The following is a 17,255-nucleotide window of genomic DNA, read 5'->3' on the forward strand; positions in this document are numbered from 1 at the left end:
ATGATCACATTGCCACAGTAGTCAGGAAATCCTTCTATGTGGCACACCTCATCACAAAAGGGTTCTCATCCAGGAAAAAAAAAAAAAAAAGAGGTCATTGTTCCCCTCTACTCGGCACTCATTAGACCCATTATATAGAGTACACCGCCCCTTTTGGAATGCACCTCACAAGACATCTGCAGCAGCTGGAAAGGCCACAGAAGTACCTCACAAAGAGGATTACTGGCCTCAAACAGATGCCCTACACTGACAGTCTCAAAAAAACTCCAGCTTTACTCTGTAGCATATCGCCTACTCAGAGGATACCTCTGCCTAACATATAAAACTAGGTTAAACCCAGAGCTGTTGGACATGCTACACCTAAAGAAATCCCAATCCTTCCGAGCTACATGCTCTAGGGACCTAAACCTTGTCACCACAATAAACAGGACATGCTGGAGGGATAGATTCCTGTTCCAGAGACTTCCTATACTCTGGAACAAGCTACCCATCTATGTCAAGCAAAGTTCCTCATTAGCACTTTTCAAGAAAAATCTTGATGAGTGGATGGGAAATGGGAAATACACCCTGGGGATCACTTCTGAGGCTCTGCTCGAGAGGGGCACAGGAAATTAAACTTTCTTAGGTGGCATAAGCCAGAGAACCTTGTTGGCTAGGCTTACTTACGCCAGTGGGCCAAAAGCCTAGTGCCTATGAACCCCGCAAACAGCAACTTAATATGGGAAAAAACCCATCACCCTATCAACCACTTACCAAGCCTCTAATTCCACTGCAAAACCTCAATTAATTTCAATGTAATGCAATAAAGCCTGCCATCTACTGCCCAAACTGTACTACAAGTCTCACTGTTTTGCTCCATTTTTAAAAACATGTTAAAAAGCAAGCCAAGCCATTCTATATTTATGTTGCTGCTTATTTTTCTACTTGTTAAATGAGGCAGAGTACTCACTCAAGGTACATTTTCAAGACTGATCTAGGGAAGGTAGTAAAATAACCATACAAAAAGTGTCCCGATTTTAATTACACAGCAAATACATTCAAGCTATGATTTAAGCTTTAAGCACTTGGCCTTGCAATCCCAGATGTTAAAGCCACCACAAAGCTCATCATGTATGCAAGCACATGCAGCTTAGTAAAATAGATTCTAACCAGGACTAGGGTGGGAGTGGACTGTAGCTAGAACTAAAACTATTTCACTTTTGAAACATTGCATCACAAAAGGACAGTGAATGTGATGCACCTTAGCCAAGAGTTTGAGTTGTTTCTTACTTTACAAAAATTAAACACTACTTTTTGTTATTTATCCCTCATCTTGTGTCTTTGGATAATTCTGCACTGACATCTGGTGCATTTTCTGCCACCAATCTCTCTTCAGAATTATTCTGTTCTGAACACCAATAATCAGTTAAGGAAAGCCCTTATCAAAAATTAAAATACAACGTATTTTCCACTGTTTATCCCTTTACAGAATAAAAACTAAATTCTAACTTATCATGAATTCTGATTTTTTACATAATATGATTAAAAAAATGATCAAATGAAAGAAACAAAAATGCACAGTTTATCACAGGTTTACCTTTGCTTTCTTTTCAATTTGAACCGAGCTCAGACAAAACATTTGAACAAATTCTTAGTTAAGAGCTTCCAGCCTTCCAAGTGAATGGTCGTATGTGCATGCTTCTCCATTTGGCCAAAGAAACCGTTTAGGAATTTTGTTTGGACTCCCCTGACTAGCTGTGTCCTACTAACTTTGAATTACTAAACACTGCATTGTGCGCAGTGTATACCCTGACTGTCTAAATAAAATGCCAACGGAAGGTCTCCAAGAAGAACAGCATTTAGTTCGCTTCCGATTTTGTTCTCCTCCATTTTGCTATGAGGGGGAAGAAATGGTTAATTAAAAACAACACACTACTGACAGTTCAAACATTTCAAAAGATGGTCAATAAAAGCAGCAGTTCTGTTTAACATTTTTACACTAGGGCATTCTTGTCAAGTCAAACTTAACCCCACTATAATAAAGCAGACTTTTACAGTACTGACAAATTACAATAAAATGCATTTAAATTTATTCAGGAAAACCAGTTACTGCAGCATGTTTCTCTCCAGGCTTTACCACTTACAAACCCCAAAACTGATTTGGTGAAATGTCCATTCACTAATTGGCGTACAGCCTCACACAGCACAGCAGCAAATCAGGATTATGCACCATTTCAAATCAGCTGCTGAAGCAATTAGGCCTCATTTCAAGCCACCACCTACTGTACTAACAAGCAGGAATTGTGCGAGAACTGACACATTCACTTTCTACTGCAAAATGGTGGTGTTGACATTTCAGTAAAGGTGCTTTGCCCAGTGGTAATCCAGATTCCAGTTAAAATATGAATTAGCATTTCTGTGAATGCTACACAAAATTATGTTCTATAGTTTTAGAAATGTTAACCCATAAAGTCAACAACTGACATTTTAGCAGTAAATTCCAAGTAAAAAAAAAAATTTAATCAGACAAGGTTTCCTTATCCTCTCTTTCACACAACTGCTCTGCACTTTTTTCAGGTTAGGAACGGAGTGAAAACGTGCAACAAGAACTGCTGCTTTAAATATGGAGGGGGGGGTATTCAAAAGCCCCCCCCATCCACAACCTATACAATGCCTGTTTAGAAATATTATGCATTATGACAGATTGTTTAAAACATGTGCATGCATGCCCATATATTTGTGGATATACAACTTCACTCATCATATATAAAAATACATTTGACATGGAAAAATACAGTAAAACAACTCCCTACCAAAGAAAGAAAAGGCGAGGAAAAAAAACACATTGCAAAGTGCCATCCTCTATAGGTGCACTAAAAAAAGCAAAGCAGCAGATCAAACGGTACAAGATATTATAGGAAAGTTAAAAAAAGATGGTGAGCATACAGTGCTGTAATCCAATGCAAGCTTTATAATCCTACAGCAAATAAAGTACAAAGACAAGAAGGGATGGACTAAAGCCATCCAACATGTCTGCATGTACAAACTAGAGAAGTAACTTACAACACAGTGCACTTAAGCTAGGCAGAACAATTAGCAGCCAAAAGTATTAAAAATAAGTCAGAAGTTCAATGATCAATTTGATTAGAAAATATGATGTGGAAATAATGCCTTGTGATTTATAGAAATAATGCCTTTTGATGTATATACCACCTGTCTTAATACCCTCACACCTCCCAGGTGCCTGCCATAACCCAACTACCTCATTTTTTATGCTGTTCAGCAACTGGTGACCAACTGCTGCCAAAGATACTGGAAAATCCGCAAATAGAACTTGGAAGGAAAGCTTCACCCAAGAAATGTCAGGTGTTTTAGCTGCCTCCCTGTAATGGCATGAGAGGGTAATAATGCAGTCCATCGGCCTGCCTCCTTGATAACTGAAGCCTTGATGAGTTGAAATATGCACCACCACTGGATGCAGAGTTTGAAGCCTTTATGCTCACAAGCATACTGAAAACACTAACTGCCAATCTCCCACAAATGTGATTTTTTTTTTCTATAGAATAAAATACTTATGACCTGGTGTTCCAAATGTTCCTCAACTACTTTTTCATACACAGAAAAAATTTGGAGTAAATACTATAAACTACTGGTATACCAAGAGGAATATGTGGTAAAGTATTATAAAAATAACTAAGCTTGCCTACTTGTCAACTGGGCCAATAACTACCAGACAGCAGAAGGTAAACTGCCACTGAAATTTAGCCAAAATATTACAGGTTCAGTATTAAAGTTCTTTTACATCCCATTTTCGACACACTACTGCAAATATCTCCCATCTGAACAGAGTGCAAAATAGGAGTTCTATCCACTTAGCTACCACACATTTTGCAGAGGCCACCATTATGCCAGCTAATTAAACAATAAGCAGTCTTGATTTGCCACTAAGACTGCCCAGTCATTTTAAAACGGCATACACAGATCTTCTGAAAGATGAGAAATCCAAGAATTTGCTACATAAAAGCAAAAGAAATTGAATTTACCTGCAAAAAATTTATGCAAGTTGCTTTGACTACCATAAAACTATTTCAAAATTCACACATGTACCATCCACACCTCTCTATGAAGGAGAGCACAACACTCGTCTGAAATGGCACAGAGATGCCAGGTATCACTTTTGCACTTCTCCACACCATTCTTCAAGGGATTTATTAGCAAACCTGCCCCAACAAGACTGATGCCCAGAAAATCTTCTGGGCATAAAATGGGGTGGGGTGTGCTGTAGTAAGCATTGCGTGCATCTGCCCAAGACAAAAACAATCATACAGGTGGCATGTGCACATTTTCTTATATTGGGTTGGCAGCTGAACATTTATCAGACAACAGGCCACTGCTAGTAGTAGACCATGGTTGAAGGTCACAAATTATAACATAAAGGTTATGGGAAATTGGGTATTGTTAAAAACAAGATGCTCAGGGAATGCAGTATGGACAGCTGTATATGATTTCTATGTTTTGGAAGAGGGGGGCACAGTGGGGGTGATTGGATTATACAGTAATAAGCACAGTGGTCACAAAAATTTTAAAGACGGTTTCATTTTACTGTCTATTACAGCTTTATTTTTGGAGCTTTTGCCTTCCCCATTACATGGTTTCTGCTGTTGACCAGTCTTTACAGAATCTTTAAGTGATGTCTTCCCTTCCTTCAACCTAACTAGTGTCAAGTGCTTGCATTTCAAACAATTGTAATGCAATCTGTCATACTGCAAATTTTTAACTCTAAAGCATCATTTTTAAAAATAAATTACACTACTTAAAAAAGCATCCATAAAATTAATCCCACACCCACAAACACAAAACAGGTCTAGTCCACCCTCCCTCAAACATGCACGTAAATGCAGTTAAGCAGACATTTCATTCTGGGTGCCTGTGTATTATTCTCTTAAGGAAAAACATGCAAGGGTTCATGTCAGAAAGACAGTGAGAATGCTCTCAATGTACTGCAGCCCCTTGCTTTAATAGAAAATCACAACAAATGAAGTATCAAAAATTATCCATATATTTCCCCAAACCCAACAGCTGGCAAAAAACAGATGAAACATTGCAAAGGCAGCAAGTCATGAATTTTCCTACATACCACTCTTCCTCTTTGTGAGCAAGGAAAAAGTCCTGCATCTGTTGCCGACGGAAGTCTAACTTGTATTCATTGTAACGCTTCACAGCTTCAGTCTCATCCACGGAATCATCAAGAGACAGTAGAAATTCTTTAAATGTCTTCATCACAGGAGGTGGAGGACCCAAATCCATTTCAGCCAGGCTACCCAACCTGAATTTGTGTGTGTGGAGGGGGAACAAAACAGCAATTAAACTCTTAATACTATGCCCCACTTCCTTAGAACTGGTAAGCCAAAGTCACATGCACATAAAGAAAGCAGGTGTGGTGTGGAACTATTACAAAAAGGAAAAAGTAAAGTCTAAGAAAGCTACCCTGGCACAACACTATGCATATATATTCTCAGTATTAGCTACTTACAGACATCTACAAGCTGCAACTTCAGAAAGTTAACTTTAAAACTCAAAGTCTGTGTAGCCTAAACTGGAAGTTTCCCATTGAAATATTTTAAGTCCACTTATACCACTCTGGCACAACTTTTTTGTTATGACAACTCAAGAATGTGCATCATGGAAACTAACAATCCATTATGTTTAACGACACCACAGATATGAGATCTACTCTCCATGCCAAGAAACAAAAAGCTTGGTGATACTGAGACCTAAAGGCTACACCTACTCCCATTCCATTTAGTGTCCATTACACTCCAAAAGAAACAAGTACAGTGATAGCATAAATGTAGTGCTCCCACATACCTTAAAAGTTGAGTGCCAACGAGGATACAAGATACATTCTTATCCAAACAAAGCAGGAAAGTACAAACATATACAAGTATGTGTGTGTGGTTGCTCGCACATACCTACTTATGCATACACTGTCTACACGTGGGTGGGTGCGTGCATTAATACATGCACAGACAGTCATACACATCTACAGACATACGCGCTAGCCTCAAACTATTTAGGAACAGAATAAGTGTACAACATCTAGGGAAGAAAGAAATCGCAGGATGATTATGTGTTCTGTAACAATCGCTGTTACCACCAAAACCTATCATCCATTAACAGTCCAGTTGAGTAAGAACTTACTATAACAGATATACTTGTAGGTTATCCTGCAGACAGTTATCTGGCCTCCGGCTGGAGTACCAAAATCAAGTAACCTTGATGCACCATACATCTGATGTATGGGTACATAACAGGATGTTTGAGCATAGGATTCCCTATCTAGCCCCAAGAGAGCCTGAGTAAAATAAAGTCTGGTTAACAGGATGTGAAAGAAATTGCCCACCCTTTGCCCACATGGCACAGGAAAGATAGGGAAAGAGGGAGGAAAGCAGCACTGCAACACTGATCAGTAGGACATCTACTAACATGGTAACTTATTACACAACTTTACTGTGTCCTTCCTCAGACTGCTGTTGCTGTATTCCAATACATGTGGGCAATACAGCTGCTGAGGGAGGCAGGATTAGTTAAAGGGGTGCTAAGACATCAGATCTAGTGAGAGATGTCCTAGATCTGGAAAAAGCATTCACTCTGTAATGCTTTGTGAAATAGTGAACAGAGGTCCAAGTGGCCACCTCAGAATAAACGCCTTTGATAAAGGCACCTGAGGAAGAGACTGTTCTGGTGGAATGGGCCTTGTCTACAGCCAGCAGGATTTTACAGTGGAAGCTGTAACAAAAGGAAATGGACAGTTTGGCATCACGGCTTCCCAACTTACCATATTGGAAGGACACAAAAAGTTGGTCAGACTTTCAGAATAGATTTCTTTTCCATTTAAAATCTTAGCTACCTGTCTACAGCCAGTCAGTGAAGGATTCTTAAATTTGTTTTGTGGGTTAGGAAAAAAGTTTGGAAAATGAATGGATTAGCTTGGAGACCGTTTATTTTCCACTTTGGGCATGGGGTGGGGGTTAGCTCTTAAGGAGACCCTATTTCTTATGGAAGGTGAGGAAAGGTGGGGTTGAATCTCAGTCTTTACAGGAAAGAAGTTGTGATCAACTAAAATTCCCTTGGAAGAGGTCGTCCAGGTAGGGGAAATTTTGTATCCCCTGGGTTCTACACAAGGCTCAAGTTAAACCTTTGTGAAGACTGTGGGAGAAATAGATATACCAAAAGGTAAAGCTGAGAACTGATGTCTGATGGAAACAGAAAACCTGAGAAATTTCCTGCAGGTAGGGTGCAGGTATGCATACTTCAGATCTAGTGAGATAAAAAAAGAAAGAGGAGAGAAAGTAGGGTCTGGAGAAAATGCATCTTTAACAACAAAACTTACAAGAATGTGTACAGATAAGACAAATCTCTAAATGGGCCTCCGTCTTACTTCTTTCCAGAGGACCAGGAATAGCCTTGAGTAGAACTCTTTGCTTTATAGCCCCATGGAAGACCATTTCCTGAAGCAAAGGAAAAGGAGGCAAGACTGATTCGCAAGGGGTGTAGAAATATACTCAGGGATGGAAACTTTTTCCAAGACATTCTGTGACAGTTTTGTATGATAGACAAGACCCATTTATCCAAGGTAATGAATTCCCAAGCTGGGAGGGACAGACTGAGCCTTAGGGAAAAACGCATGCGGACAAAGGTGGGAGGAAGGAGCCAGAAAACAGGTTTGTCTGGAAGACAGGCTTTTCCAGGCTTGGAATCCTACTAAGTTTTTTCCTGAAATCTTTTCTTAGTACATTTCTTGCCCTTTTGATCCCTGTGAACCAAGGTAGTGAGTTTAGGATAGTTCCCTTTATATAGAGGGACTGATGCAAGAAAGTCTACTTAAAATCTGGCATGACTTTGCCTTTTACCTGCAACACTTTGAAAATTTCAGTACCAGAAAGGTCAAAAAGGAGGTCCCTATGAAGAGAAGAGTTTAGAAACTTGTCTTCAACACTTTCTGGGAGGGACTGAAGGCAAGACAACCAAACCTGTAAACGTAGAACCAGTGGCCACAGTCCTAGTGAAAGCCTCTGCAGCATCATCACAGCTGTAACTAATGGAGTTTCTGGCTACCTGTATGGCATTTTTGAGCACAGACATACAACCGGAATCTTATGCTCAGAATTTTCAAATTCAGCCAGAGACTTTTTCAAGTTTCCCAAAATGGATAATGAACATTTAGTCATCTGTGTTTTGTAGTTTAGGTCGCAAAGCCAGAATGAAGAGGTATAGACTTTGCCATACCTGTCCAAGACCTTTGCTCAAGCTATCAAATGACAGTACACCAGATGCAGGGATACGTTGGGTTTATTTGGCAGCAGACAAAGAACTAGAAGGGCCTGCTACCATATTTTTGGTCAGAAATTTGTTGTCCTTGCACACCTTGTAGAACAGGTCTGGTTTCTTAGGTGCAGGTGACTGGTTCCAGTTCTTCTAGTCCAGAGCCACAAAAGCATCCAAAAAGGCTTCCAAGACAGGGGACACTACAACTTAAGGCTTAGAAGTCCTACTGCCAATAGTTTGTAGTACCTTTTCTGTATGTCTGAGACCTGTAGATTTGTCCCACTCAAAATGTTGCATCATTTTAGAGATAGTTAAGGTGAAGTGGAAAATAGAAAGTAGGCTTCAAAGATAAAATGGCTTTATACAAGCCTTGAGAAAAATCAAGCCATTACTTCCCATGGGACACCTGCTGAGGAGAAACGTTTAGTTTTCTGCTTCTTCACCAGGACATCTGCTTGAACAAAGTGCAGTGGTGCAGACCTCGATAAAAGAACCAGGTACCACTTCTATGCCCTCCAGTCCCTCCGAAATACATAACCCTCGTCCCCCCCCACCATCTCTCCTGTTAGCAGCAAGATAATCAGTTTTGGATATGCAAGCAAGAGACAACATACTGGTCCCCAGTGGGGCTGTGGTAACAAGCACCTCAGCATGTACGTCTCAGTTGGACAGGGCAGCTTAAGCAACCGGTTTCAAATTTTGAGCCGTCTTTTTGGTTGCGAATGGGATGGCCGAGGGTTCTACTATTTTAGTAAGTGTTAGACTCTTGAAACACTGGCTTTCTAAATGGGTATAAAGAAAAGCTAACCTATTATGAAGAGTCTTGGGAACAAAAAAAAAAAACACGCTGGTAAATTTTACAAAGTTAGGAGAATAGTGTTCAGCCCAAAAACAAACACTGAAACTGGAAAACTTTACAAAGAATCTGCCTTCCGCCTTTGCACTTTTAGCGGACAACAGCAAATTTTAGGAATTTAAAAAAAAAAAAAAAAAAAAAAACTGGGCACTTCACTGACCAAGTTTTGGCAGAGGTGGAAGCACAACACTCTATTCAAACAAACATTAGCAAAGCTTCTGCATTAGGACTGACAGCAAGATAATTTGAGGACCCTATTCTTGCGTCCACTTATGTAGTCTAATGCTCACGGGCTGATTATGCACAGTAGACATATGGAGTGTCAAGAAGATTATTAGGCTTTGGTACCCTGGCCAGATGTCAAGTTACCCTTAGTAGGATAAACACAAAAGTATTATAATACAGCAACAACAATCTAAGGAAGGACATCTTCAAATATCTCAGAACATCAACTGTTATTTGTCTGCAAATAAAAAACCTCCATCATTTTTATACCAATACTTGCCATTCCAAAACAAACAGGACACACTTGACCATTTCCAATCACATGAACTCACACAAAACAACTGATAATGCCTCATAAAAGCCCGCATTTGCGCTAGTTTCCCACCTTTCCTGTAACTAGTCTAGTCCAGATACCAATTTGCTATATCCAGGACTGTTTGTAAGCTTCTGAGCCCCCAAGCTTTTCGGTGTTGGAGGGAAGCCTTCTAGCTCATAAGTGGGAGTGGTAAGCACTAGGTAGCCTACCTACCACAAGAGGAGTAGTTTCTGGCCCAGAAATTGTAGATGATTGGCCATTTGGACAGTTTTTTCTCTCTCTCTCAACTTTCTGGTTTAAAATCCCTCATTTGCCTGTTTCCTGCATTTCCTGCAACTAGTCTTGTCCAGATACAGATTTGCTGTACCCAGGACTGTTTGTAAGCTTCTGAGCGGGGTCAAAAAGTCTGCTCTGCAATTTTTCCCTTAGACCTACTAGTTCTCTCCTCTTCTGCACTTTTACTAGCTTATAAGTCTAGCACATTAACAAACATCTTTGTAGCAATTATTGTAGCACACAAAAGTTCTAAGAGCACTAAACGTTCTACAAGAAAACTGCTCCAGTACACATTATTAATGGCCACTCCTCCAGGCATGTCTAAAGGTCAGTTCCCTGTGCTTTCTCCTATTAATCTGGTGAACTTTGGCATGCTGAGGCAATGTAGCAACTGCCTCATGTACACTGACAACCCTCTTCTCTTAGCTTCCAACACTCAGACTTGCGAGAGATGCACTTATATATCCAAACTGGAAGACACGCACTCTCCTTCCACCACACCACATGGAACACATAGCCCTCCAGAACACACACCAGCACTGCCTTCACATAAAAACACAAACCACACACCCACTATCACGGAGGCTCTCAAAAAAATCTACCCAAATAGCAGAGACCTCCAAGGCAGAAATGCACTCGACCACCACAATACTAATTACAAGACACATAACTATCCTAAACAATGTGCCACTCAACCAAAGCCCCATAAGGCAAAACAGCATGCCTAACACACTAGTCATAGGTGACTCGATAGTGAGGCACACTGATGTCCCACTCCCTAGGATGAATAAGGAGAAAGTAATAGTCAGCTGCCTGTCAGGTGCCAGGATCGGCCACATAACGCACACACTCAGGTTTGTCAACAACAGGTACAAATATGACTGTCATTGTACATGTGGGTGTGAATGACCCGAGACGTACCTCCCTGGACTGCATGAAGAGACATGGAGGAGCTCTCTGATTATGTAACCCAGGCAAATAGGACCATAGCCCTAAGCAGACTCCTACCATCACCCAGGATGACAGCACAGTACAAGCAGAAAATGATTGATTTCAACAATTGGCTAAGTTTCTGGTGTCGTTCTAAGGGGATCCAGTATCTGTCTGCCTGGGATGACATGACTGACAGACCTCAATGCTTTGCCAGAGATGGCCTGCATCTGTCACCCCTTGGCTTTCAGACACTGGCCAAGGCTATAGTGCCTTTTTTAGGCAGTCTTCCAAAGACCAAATAATGACAGCAACAGCTACAAATAAATGCAATCTGAGGGTTATGCTGCTCAAGACTCACACTCCACGTTCCTAAGCACCCTGGAGAATATTAGGGTCCAACCTAACACTCTCATACTGAGCAACGTCAACTACTCCTCCATTAACTGGGAAAACTACTCGTGTACCAATACAACTGCCCAACATTTCCTAGAATTCATTAATTCCAATCCCCTGGTCCAGCTCATTCTTATCCCCAATAGAGGTAGCAACAACTCTGACCGGGTCACTACTAACATGGGCGATCGTTGCTCTACACTAATAGTAAACCCCTCCCTGGTTAGACCCGACCACAAACTAATCACCTTGAAAATCCACCCCCCCACCCCACAAACGTAAACACCTTGAAAAACTTCTCCAAAAAAGAAGGCATGTACTCTCCATAATGTTCCATCCGAGTAGTTGTACTTCATTTGTCTTCAACCTGTTGGAATATGAATCCGTATCAGATCCGCGCCGGCAAAAAAAATACTAGCATCAGCTCCAGACTCCTCCCCTTACCCATAACACACCTCCACTGCCTGCCATCCCCAGATCGAGTTTGCAGAACTTATACTCAGAACCCGACCTGATAACATACTTGTGAACTATACTACAGCCCGTAGGCTGAACATGCGCCAAGGTCCAGGGGAAGGATGGAGGGACGGTTGAAGACAAATGAAGTGCAACTACTCAGATGGAATATTATGGCGAATACATTACTTCTTTATCTGAAGTAGTTTACTTCATTTGGTCTTCAACCTGTGGGACAGAGTCCCCAACTACTAAACTCCTGGGAGGCCCTCATGAAAGGATATTCCGGAGCACCGTAAAGCCAAAGGATGCTCTCCTTCTAGATGTCAAATCCAATTTGTAATGGGAAATAAACGTATGAGATGAGGACCAAGTAGCTGCAGAGCAAATGTAATCCAAAGACACCCTAGACCAGAAAGCTGCAGATGTAGCCATGAACCTAGTGGAATGAGCTTTAACCTGAACTGGAGGAGACATGCCTTTGTCCTTATAAACCTGGAGGATGCATGAAGAAATCTATCTAGCTATAGTGACCTAGGAAATAGGTTTGCACAAAAAGGGTCTATAGAACGAAACAAACGATCAGACTTATGAAAACTTTTTGCCCTGTGTAAATAGAATTGTAACTGTTTATAAACATCCAACATGTGTAGTTTGTATTCCATCCTGTTGGTAAAATTGGGAAAAAAAAAACGCAGGCAAATTTATAGTCCGATTGATATTGACTGGTGACGCCACCTTAGGAAGAAAAGATGGGTTGGTTCGAAGGGAAATGAGAAGTTATGTACCTACCATAACTTTCCATGTTAGTTGTCTTCTTCTCACCTTCTTTCTTGCTGGATGGGTTCAGAGCCGATTCTCGGCTCCGACTCGGCTTATACCAAAGCTCGAGAGCTATTTTTACCGGCTCAAGGTAACCCTGTATCCCACAATGCTAGGCGCTAACTACCCAGATCTCATTTGATAGCTAACACTATAGCAGTTCTGTCCCCAGAACAAAGGAGAGAATGGCATACCCATATAGATAGCCATCCCAAGAAAAGGATAACCACTGGAGACCATAGTGGGGAAAAAAGGAAAGGCTCCGTAGGATCCTATCGGTCTGTCCAGGCTAGGGGGTTGGAGGGCGGGATGCAAGAAAGAAGGCGAGAAGAAGACAACTAACATGGAACGTTATGGTAGGTACATAACCTCTCAATGTTAAGTTGTCAATCTTACCTTCATTCTTGCTGGATGGGACCGCGTCCCTAGCACCTCAACCCTGGGTGGCTCTTTGGAACAGACTCTTGAGGACGGTGGAACCAAAGTTAGCTCGGCTTCTGGAGGCCATGTCCAATTTGTAATGAGAAATAAAGGTATCGGGAGAGGCCCATGTGGCTGCCGCACAAATTGAATCTAAGGGCAACCTGTCCTGAAAGGCTATAGATGTAGCTAAGGCTCTAGTTGAATGGGCTCTAGGTCTTGAAGGAAGCTTTTGACGCCTCAGTTCATAGATGAAAGTGATGACAGAGGCCAACCACCTAGAAAGGGTTACTTTGGAAACTGGAAGGCCTTTCTTCCCTTCAGCATAAGATAGGAAGAGCTGGTCACAGTTCCTAATTTGCTTAGTTCTATCCAAGTAGTAACGGAGTTGGCGATGAACATCCAAGAAATGCAACTTTTGTTCCGCTCTGTCAGAGTAATTACGGAAGAAAACTGTGAGATCGATAGTCTGGTTTAGATTTGCCTCAGAAGATATCTTGAGTAAAAAGGAGGGGTTAGTTCTGAGGGACACACTATCTTTATGGAAAACAAGATAAGGAGGACGAACGCAAAGGGCGTGAAGTTCTGAGACTCTCCTCGCAGAGGTTATGGCTACTAGAAAAAGTCTTCCATGAGAGTAACTTCAAGGAACAGGAAGCCGCAGGTTCAAAGGGAGGGAGAATCAAGGAGGTTAAAACTAGATTCAAACCCCACTGCGGTGGGGGATGTCTAACCGGGGGCTTGAGTAAAAAGATACCTTTAAGGAATGCTTTACAAAGTTTATGAGACATAATGGAGAAGTCTGCCAAGCCAACATGAAAATTTGAAATGGCCGCTAACTGAACTCTGATAGTGGAGGAAGAAGAACCCGAATGAAAGAGTTTGGCCAAAAAATCTAAGACCGATTGGATAGAAACCACAAATGGGTCTATGTTCCTAGATTTTGCCCAGAAGGAAAAACGTTTCCATTTGCTGGCATAAATCCTCCTGGTAGAAGATTTGTGAGAAGCTAAAATGATGTCACGTACTGAATGGGAGATAAAGGGAAGCCTGGCTAAGGTTGGAAGTGGAGCAACCAAGTTGTGAGGTTGAGAGAGGGGAGAGATTGGTGCAGCTTGCCCGACTGATGGGTCAAGAGATCTGGAACTGGGTCCAGATGCCAGGGCTGCTCCAAGAGGTAACGGGTGCAGGAACGGAAACCATATTTGTCAAGGCCAGCACGGAGCAATGAAGATCATCGTGGATCTCAAGGCGGTAGCTTTCTGAATCAACTGAGTGATTAATGGAAAGGGAGGAAAGGCGTACAGGAGACCCCGGGGCCAATCGTGGACTAGAGCATCTCTGGGAGGGTGGCCGGGAAGAGAGTGAAAAATTTGTGGCATTTGCTGTTCTGGGGTGTAGCGAAAAGATCGCAGCAAGGCTGACCCCATTTTTTGAAAATTCCTTCCACTACTGACTGTTTGAGAGACCACTCCGTGCGGCATGAGAATGTCTCTGCTCATCCTGTCCGCTATGACGTTGGACTTCCCGGGGATATGCGTTGCTATCAGAAACCGTTGAGAGGAGATCGCCCACTGCCAAAGTCCGAGTGCTTCTCGACATAAGGGATAGGACTTGGCTCCGCCCTGCTTGTTGATGTACCACACTACGGACATATTGTCCGTCTGAACTGCAATCGTCCCAATGGGAAGTGAGTCCTGAAGGGCTTGCAACGCTAAAAGAACTGCTCTCATCTGTAGGACATTGATGTGCAGGTGGCACTCGAAAGGTTGCCAAGTGCCCTGGACCATCTGGCCCTGAAAATGCCCCCCCCCCCACCCAATCAGGGAGGCATCCGTTGTCACTGTAGCAACCGGGGGGGGGGGGGCGAAGGGTCTGCCCTGAGACACTTGAAGGGAGACCATCCACCAAGACAGGTGTTTCTTGCATAACTGGGTTATCAAAATGTAGTGTGACATCGGGAGCTGCTGGAAGGACCACTGAGAGAAGAGCATCCATTGCAGGAGTCGCATGTGGAATTGAGCTAAGGGAAGTAACGTAATGGCAGCCGCCATGAGACCTAGAGTCTTCAGTACAAACTTGGCCTGAATTTTGTTGTTCTGAAGCAGGATATGAACATGTTCGCGAATATCTGAGATTCTTTGAGCCGTCAGTTTTGCAGAGAGTTCGACTGTGTCTAATATGGCGCCTATGAATGTAATAGACTGACAAGGCGACAAGGCAGACTTTTCGAAGTTTATGGAGATACCTAGCTCTTCGCAAATCTGAATGGTGTAATCTCTGGATTGAATACGTTGACACCTGGTGGTGGTGGTAAGGAGCCAGTCATCTAGATATGGAAACACCTGGAATCCTTGCCGCCTCAGATGAGCCGTAACCACTGCTATGCATTTGGTGAACACTCGGGGGGGGGGGGGGGCTGTTGTGAGACCAAAGGGCAGGGCCCTGAACTGGTAGTGACTGGCTCCCAGCCGGAAGCGGAGAAACTTTCTGGAGCGTCTGTACATTTTGATGTGGTAGTACGCATCCTGAAGGTCTAGAGAGCACATCCAATGGTCCTGACCCAAAAAGGGTAGAATGGACTGTAGCGTGACCATCCGGAACTTCGTTCTTTGAACAGACTTGTTCAGTCTGCTGAGATCCAAAATTGGTCTCCAGTCCCCTGTCTTTTTTGATACTAAAAAGAACTTGGAGTAGATTCCAGATCCTTGCTGGTCTGCTGGGACTGGCTGGATGGCCCTTTTTCTTAGCAGTTTTGAGATTTCTAATACTGCTTGTTCCCTTAGACCAGGTTAGAAGGCTTGCCCGACGAAGACTTGGCCGGGGAGCCTTCAGGCTTCAATAAGCCTCTCAAAATCAATTTGTTTCTGCGTTCCTGCAGGACTCTTGGACTGAATGCATGGCAGATGGAACAAGAGTCCTGCAGGTGCAGAGGGCCTAGGCAATACACGCAAGAAGTGTGACAGTCAGAGACACTTTCTGACAGCACGAATCACACTTCTTGGAGCCCGAGACCTTGGACTCAGACATAATGGTATAATGGTGGAACACACCCAAACAACCACACACACACACCACAGTAAATAAAAAAACTAGTTCAGTCACTACACCACACCAAAGACTAAGACTACAATTAACACAGACTTTAACAAATTTACCCAAAAACTAACTTGGTCCTAAGGCCTAGATATATAAGGGGAAGGAAGGGCTGAGGGGATAGAAAAATAGATACAAAAGGTGACTATGCAAAGTGGGTTACTGTAAGAGGGGACAAGGGGTATAACAAACACTAACCCTGAAATAAAAGGGAAAAAATCTTACCCAAAAAGCGGTTTTGTTTTTGAAAAATTACCAGAGAGCCGGCAAAATCGCAACCTCGCAGCTAAGCGGCAAACGAGATCTGGGTAGTTAGCGCCTAGCATTATGGGATACAGGGTTACCTCGAGCCGGTAAAAATAGCTCTCGAGCTTTGGTATAAGCAGAGTCGGAGCCGAGGATCGGCTCTGAACCCATCCAGCAAGAATGAAGGCGAGATTGACAACTTAACATTTATCTTTATGAAAAATCATGTACGGGAATTTTATGGACAAGGCCTGTAGTTCCGAAACCCTTCTAGCAGAGGTAATCTCCACCAGAAAAGCTGTTTTCCACGATAGAAATTTTAGCTCTGCAGTTGCGGCAGGCTCGAAAGGCAGAGCGACCAGAGCTTGGAGAACCATAGAAAGTCCCACGGGGGGGATAGCAAAAAAGTGCCTTTAATAAAGGCTTTACACAAGTCTAGAAGATGCCAAGGATGCAGAGAAATGGCAGCCAACTGAACTCTGACAGTAGAAATATTAGCTCTATGCTGGAAAATATCAGCTAGAAAATAAAGAATAGCAGAAATAGGAGTAGTAAAAGGATCTAAACTCCTCTGAGAGGCCCGAAAAGAAAAACATTTCCATTTGCTGTGATAAACCTTCCTAGTAGAAGACTTATGAGCAGCTACCAAAACAGACTTGACTGAGGAGAAAAGTCCGGGAGTCCTAGCAATCACGGGAGCTAGAGCAGCCAAGCCATGAGTTTCAGGCTGTCCAGACTCTGATGAGGCACCCCCGATGGGTGTGAAATCAGATCCTGAATGGGATCTAGAATCCAAGGTGGAGCCAGAAGGTGAGACCAAAGGAAGGGAAACCAGAAACCATACCTGGCGAAGCCAGAATGGCGCAATGAGTATCACCTTGCTCTCCAGTCGACATGCTTTCAGCAGAA

At 42.6% G+C, this 17,255-nt stretch overlaps 1 protein-coding gene across 1 annotated transcript in view; it reads right to left on the reverse strand.

The window, feature by feature from the left end:
- SRRT (serrate, RNA effector molecule) overlaps window positions 1-17,255 on the reverse strand; it is a gene marked incomplete in the record, with an annotated part of 984,080 nt that overhangs the window by 918,662 nt on the left and 48,163 nt on the right. Inside the window, 1 exon segment of the mRNA XM_044077005.1 lies at window positions 5,117-5,305. Within this exon segment, the coding sequence (XP_043932940.1) occupies window positions 5,117-5,305 (189 nt within the window).

This window comes from Protopterus annectens, chromosome 7.part0, assembly GCF_019279795.1.
Source record: "Protopterus annectens isolate FY-2018-M chromosome 7.part0, PAN1.0, whole genome shotgun sequence".
Lineage (NCBI taxonomy): Eukaryota > Metazoa > Chordata > Ceratodontiformes > Protopteridae > Protopterus > Protopterus annectens.